Genomic DNA, 6,670 nt, shown 5'->3' on the forward strand with positions numbered 1-6,670 from the left:
TAAACGGAAGGCACAAGGTCTCTCTCGTGTGTACGCGAAAAGTTACAAAAATCTGCGCAAGTGAAGATTCTAATCGCCTCTGAGCGGTTTCTTTTAACCAAAAGCTCCATTCAGTTCAACAACGTGGGTGAAGGCAAAGAAGGAACACAACAATAAATATAAAAAAATACAAACGATTAAATATTCTGACACGAAAGTCCATCGTTGTCGACACGCGGCGTGTACTGCGTTCAACAATGCAACGTTATCGTGTAAATTTCACTTAAGACTTTAGTCAATGTTTGACCAGCAGCGTCGAAAGTAGTGAAAAAAAAACTCAAAGAAAGAACATTTTTTGATACAATTTGTGACGAAAAGCCATAAAAAGAGTTGAGAATTGACAAATATTTTACATTAACGAAGGGTGTTATGTATCCGTCGACAAGTCAGACAAAACAATTAAAACCATTTTAATGAAGAAGACGACGAAAAAAATAATGAAGACTTGTAATTAACCTTGAGCTGCCATAAAAAAGAAGCCTTGGACTGTATTTTTATTAATTTCGAACAAACTAAGGATACTCGAAACGTGAAGATGATTGATATTCCAGGTAAGAAAATGCACCTGAACAAAAAAAATTACAAGAAAAACCACAAAATTTAATTTTCTTCGAAAATTGTGCCCAAAACGCGCGTTAATGTGGTCAAGAAACAATTATTGATTAAAGTTTCATGATTTTTTGCCTTATTTACTTATTTATTTAATTCAAAAAAAAAGACCGCTATGTATTTGAACTAAATTTATGCGTTGTCGACTATTGTTGTTACATTTAGGTCCCGTTTTCATGTGATTTTCATTCACCTCGTTCTTTCTGCGTACCAGCAGTGTAACGAATTCTTTGTTGGAAATTCTGTTTCACCGAAAGATTTATGAAAAGGAAAAATTTATGTCAGTGCAGGGGAAATGAGTGGCATGGCAAATGGCAATTTAAGTGAATTTTATGGGAATTTTTTGAGGTTACGATCAAGATTTGTTCGATTGTTCAAGATTAAGGACAGTTTTGATAAAAAAAATGATGTTTTTAAAGGAGAAAATTGAATAAAAAAAAGTTAGAAACAAGGCGTTTCCATTTTTTGAAATGAGTTTTTACAAAAAGACGTTAGATGGCGCTTTAATTTCAGAATTTTAAAAGTTTTTTCATTAATTTTTTTTAAATTTTTTTCTTATAAAATTCTTCCAAAATTTTTTAAATATCTTAAATTTGACTAAAATTCATAAAATTTTATAAAATTTTGGTATAGATGGCGCTTTATTTTATAAATTTAAGTTTTTCCGTCTATTTTTTTTATTTATTTTTTTTTTCCAAATTGATCATAAAAAAAAATTAAAAAAAAAATTGAAATATTTTTGAAAAGAAAAATTTAAAAAAATTTTAAAATATTTTTGAAACCAGCAGTGTAAAAATATTTTAAAATATTTAAAAAAAAAAAATTTTAATTTTAAAATATTTTGAAAAAAAAATCAAAAAAATTTAAAATATTTTTGAAAATAAAAATTAAAAAAAATTTAAAATATTTCTGAAAAAAAAAATTCAAAAAATTTTAAAATATTTTTGAAAAAAAAAATTTAAAAATATTTTTAATGGTTTTTAGTCGAAGTAAGTCTTTGACAGAAATTTTTTATTTAAAGAAAAAAGTAATTTTACTGAAGTTAAACCAATTTTTTAAAAAATTTTTGCGTAAAAGCGACAAAAGAATGAAAAAATTGCTAAAAAATTAAAAAAATTCCTTTTTTTTGAAAAATTAAAAATCTTATAATTTTTATGATTTTTACGATTTTTTTTTCAAAATTTGCAAAAAATTAAAAAAAAAATAAATTTTTATATAATTCTCAAGAACATTTCCATCCCTGAATTCCATGAGTTGCCGATTCACAGGTGTACATCGACTCGCCAGGTGCACCGCCCTCATTTCCTCGGCAATTTCGCTACTTTGTACTTTTTTTACATTCTCACGGTAGGCACCAACTACCCTCGTTTCGCCACTCACTTGCCTCGCAATAACAATAACAAATTTAGACCAACTCTGATTTCATGCTAATTTTTTCCTGTGTACGACGCCGCGTCGTTCGCCTGCTATTAATAACGAGTGCAAGAATGTAATAAAAATACACGAAAAAAGTCGTATATAAGTGACTCACAGATTAAAATACCCACAAAAGATCGCCGATAAGCAAGAAATAGCCTTTGATTACTTTCGTACGCACGTAGAGCTTTAGCACGAGATTATCTAAAGGCCATGAGAGCTATTAGAGGACATTAATTACACGGCGCGGTAGTCTAGATTTTTTAATGGGCAAAAAAGTGAATTCCTGCCCTAAATTTTAATTTTTAATTTGTGTCATGCGAACGCAATCCTTTTGCCCCGAAATCAATAAATTGCTCGATGAATTATGAATTAATTGATAATTTGATGACATTTCATTCATTTTTTGTTTTTTTTTTAGAAACCGGCGCTGTGTTTATCATTGGAGACAGTGGGCTGAAAAACAATCAGGAAAATTATTTTTTCATCAAAAATGATCCCGTGCAGAAAATTTATGCGAATAATTACGGGCAAAATGGAGTTGTTTGTGGTAAGATTTTTTTTTTAATATAAAATTTATTTTATTTTCAAAAAAATAATTTAAAAAAAATTATTTTAATTTATTTTCATTTTAATTTAATTTAAAATTAATTATTTATAATTAAAAATTTATTATAAAATTTAAAAAAAATTATTTTAATATTTTCCATTTGAAATAATTCAGAATTAATAAAATAATGAATAATTTTTTAAATTGAAAAAAATTATTAAAAATTTAACTTTTAAAAATTTAATTAAAACAAAAAAAAATAAAAAAAATTTCATCTTAATTAAATTGAATTGAATATTTTTTAATCTTTTTATTTTAAAATTATTCAACTAATTTTTAAAATAGTTTAATTTTGACATAATAAATTATTTTAAAAAATTTCAATACATTTTTTAAATTTTTATGTGAAATAAATAATAATTAATTTTTTTAATTAAATAAATTTTATTAACAAAAATAATCAAAAATTAAAAAAAATCTAAAAAAAAAAATTTTTTTGCCATTTTTGAGTGAATTATCAAAATAATGAGTTATTTAAAAAAATAAATTAAACATTATTTATTTATTATCTAAATATTATTTTAAATTTATTTTATTTTCATTTTTAAAAATTTAATTTAAAATTAATTATAATTAAATTTTATTAATAAAAATTATTTGAAAAATTTTCAATATTTTCGATTTGAATTAATAAAATAATAAATTTAATTGCATTTAAAAAAAATTAAAAATATTTCAGTTTAAAAACTGAATATTTTTTTTATTTTAAAATTATTATTAATTTTTTTTTATAAATTTAAATAATTTTTTTTAAATTTTTGTATAAAACAATATTATAATAAATTATTTAAAGATTTCTTAAACAAAGTTTCACACTTAAATAAATTTAATAATTTCTCATTTAACAAAAAAAAAATAAATTTAACATTTAAATTAATATTTAATTTAATTTTTTAAAGGAAAATTAATTTTTTATTTTTTTTCTTTTAATTTTTTTCATTTGTTTAATTTTAACATTAAAAAAATTATTTTCAAAAATTTTTGAATTTTTTTTTAATTTTTTAAATTTATTTTTTATTTTGAAATTTTAATAAATTTTTAAATTTTAATTTAATTCAACATAATTTTTCATTAAATTTTTGATATTTTTTTCAGAATCTGGTCGCCTTTTCGTTTGGGGAAACAATCAATATGGACAATTGGGTGTCATGGGACCCTATAAAGAGGTTGTCACTAAACCAACGCTCGTTCGAGAGTTCAAACTCATGAAAATAAAAGTCAAGGACGTCGCTTTTGGATATCAATTCACTGTCGTACTCACAGGTAAGCCAAAAATTTCTTAAAAAATCAAAAAATATTTTCTAAAAAAATAATTTTTCACAGACAACAACAAAATCTACTACGCTGGTCGAAGTATCTTCCCCCCGAAATCAATGATTTTCAGTTTTAAGGATAAATTTCAATCGCATCCCGACACAACGGAGTTCACCGATGTCTTTCTCGAGTTGTCCGAATTCGATTATTACACGGAATTGGAGTTGAAAGAGTTCGAGCGAGTTTTTGCCGGCGGAAATCATTTCGTCGTGCAAACGCAATGCGGCAAACTCATCGGATGGGGACAACCAGGCGGCGGGCAATTAGGTCCTGTGGATGTTTATCGCATGGGACGCGAACCAATGTACTTGGGAATGGAAAATGTCAAGACCGTTATTTGCGGCAACGAATATACTTTGGTGATAACGAACGCGAATGAGGTTTTCGTAACGGGAAAATTTAATTCGACTTTTCAACAATTTTTCAATCAAATGAACACAAGCAGCATCGAGGCTCGGATTGATTTCATGCACGTGTCAATGATCGAGGAAGTTTGCGTGATTACGGATCAACGAGATATTTACATCAGCAAAAGTAACGACAAATTGAGCGATTTTTCGTTTCACAAGCTGAAACTCATGGAACAGTGTGATCGGATTGTGCAACTCGAGAGCGGCAGCAATTTTTTGAGTTTTGTCACGGAAACGGAGAAATTTTTCACAAATTTTCGCGATACCGACGACTTGACGGAATATCCGGAATTTCATGAGCTCGAAAGATTCAACAAATTTCGCATCACTTCCTTCAAATGTGGCCTCACGTACGTTTTGGTCAAAGGAATCCCGAAAACTGGATACACAAATATCGGAATGGCGATCGTGGGAGACGAAAATTGGACAAATGGCAATCAAGCAACGGCTACAATTCGCACCGGAGGCATTGATGGGTTCTCTCAGGCATCGACAATTCACCCTTACGACGAACAAATGAACCCGAATCAACGTTCGCCGCGACCTTTTCATCATGCGACGTCACTTCATGGCATGAATTTGTCTCAAGCTCCTCCGAAAATTCGTTTTATCGAAGATGGCATCGAACGTGAGGCGGAAATGGCGAGAATTCGAGCAAATCCGGCTGCCGGGGTCAATTTAAATCAATATCTGGGGGCGCCAATTGCTTATGAGATCCCGTTGAACGACACAAAACCTCGTTGCACGAAAGAACAAACACGACGGATGATTTTGGCGGAAAACGAGGGATCCCAATTTTACTATCAGCAACATCCGCAGCAGCAATATGTGCAAAAAGTCGCTGCAAATAAGCCTCGGGTGCGAATTAAAACGCCGATGCCGCGTGAAAAAGCCGCTACTTATCCCCGAAGTCAGTATTCGTCGGGCCCCTCGACTGCCGAAAGTGATCACAGTGTCGACGACGACTTGAATCGCGTGCCGAAAGAGGGAAAAGTGCACAAATTCTTCCGCGAACTCAAGGAACGTGCACTCGAGTTCGAGGAAAGCTGCAAAGACTCGAACAACGTTGTGCTCGACGGTAAGTCTAAATCTGTTGTCGGTTGTCTTTGGGCATCTGGCGCGACAAATACACTGACGCTCGTTTCATTACAGACAAAGAGATACGAACAGCGAATGACTTGGCGATTGCTAAACATCTTCCAAACTCCTTTATTTGTGTCATACAATAAGAAATTCGTTGAAATGAAGAAATAAATGATTCAAAACACGGAAATTTTTGCTTCATTTTGTGGCTTCAATGACTCACCTGAGATGATTTTGATGGAAATTCGAAGGGAAATTTCGTTCAGTTGCGGACTGAACTTTTTTTGAAATTGAAATTTCTGTAAAATTGGATTTTTTGGATTTTTTTGAGGGAAAACGATTTCAAAACACTCGCCGTGTTATGATTCTTCGCGGTACTGAAGCCAATCACGAAACGTTTCATTTTTTTAACCAATCAGAGAGCAGAATTTAATGAACTTTACTCTGATTGGTCGAAAAAACGTAAACAAACCCAATGAGAAATCAGATAAGGTTTTGACCCGATACAAATTTGATGAAGTTAAGAGCGCGCAAAATTTGAATTAAACCACGTGGTTAAAAAAATTAATTTTTTAAACGATTTTTGCTTCAAAAAATATTAAAATGAGCTTTTCATAATATTTTTTTTTTTTATTTTTTAAGAATTTTTTACTAAAAATTAATGAAGTTGAGAAAAAATTTGAAATTTAAAAAAAAAAATTTTCAATTTTCTATAAAAAAAAAATGTGTCAAGTTTAAGATTAAATTTAATCTTTGATATCGAAATTGATCGATTTTTCATTAAAAATAAAAAATTATGAGATTTAATGAGCTCAAATTAAATTTTAGAGCCATAAATTAAATATTTCTTAAATATTTCAGATAAAAAATTTCACGAATTTTAAATAAAATTTTCTTACTCAAAGCTTTTGGGCAATAATTTTTCAATTTTTTGATAATTTTAATTAAATTTTATGAATAAAAAGAACTTTTTTAATGAAATTTTTTAACTTTTGATAATAAAATTTTAAGTTTTTGTATTTTTTTAACTAAAATTTAACGTTCCATAAATATTTTTTAAAAAATTTCGATTCGAAATGACAAATTTTGAGTCTTAAACATTTTTTATATTAATTAATTTAATTTTAAATGAAAAAAATAAAATTTTTTAAATAATTTCGATTTGAAATTATTTATTTTGAGTAAAAAA

The 6,670-nt window shown here is 28.3% G+C and overlaps 2 protein-coding genes across 2 annotated transcripts in view; one reads left to right on the forward strand and one right to left on the reverse strand.

Annotated features, from left to right (window-relative positions):
• Window positions 1-5,839, reverse strand: part of LOC134832690 (17S U2 SnRNP complex component HTATSF1) — a 35,969-nt gene extending 30,130 nt beyond the window's left edge. Inside the window, exon 1 of the mRNA XM_063846801.1 lies at window positions 5,705-5,839. The gene's annotated coding sequence lies outside the window, so the exon portion shown is untranslated. The remainder of the gene's footprint in view (window positions 1-5,704) is intronic.
• LOC134829147 (X-linked retinitis pigmentosa GTPase regulator) lies at window positions 575-5,652 on the forward strand. Its single transcript, XM_063842143.1, has 4 exons — window positions 575-590; window positions 2,486-2,614; window positions 3,770-3,937; window positions 3,998-5,652. The coding sequence occupies exons 1-4, from the start codon at window positions 575-577 to the stop codon at window positions 5,650-5,652; spliced, it is 1,968 nt and encodes a 655-aa protein (XP_063698213.1).
• Window positions 5,840-6,670: the final 831 nt, after the last annotated feature.

This window comes from Culicoides brevitarsis, chromosome 2 (genome assembly GCF_036172545.1).
Source record: "Culicoides brevitarsis isolate CSIRO-B50_1 chromosome 2, AGI_CSIRO_Cbre_v1, whole genome shotgun sequence".
NCBI lineage: Eukaryota > Metazoa > Arthropoda > Insecta > Diptera > Ceratopogonidae > Culicoides > Culicoides brevitarsis.

What these genes read in the sequence shown, in the direction of transcription:
- LOC134829147 (XM_063842143.1), top strand. An exon ending in GCAAAATGGAGTTGTTTGTG is followed by an intron (nt 2,615 to 3,769) that starts GTAAGATTTTTT and finishes TATTTTTTTCAG; the next exon opens with AATCTGGTCGCCTTTTCGTT. An exon ending in ATTCACTGTCGTACTCACAG is followed by an intron (nt 3,938 to 3,997) that starts GTAAGCCAAAAA and finishes AATTTTTCACAG; the next exon opens with ACAACAACAAAATCTACTAC.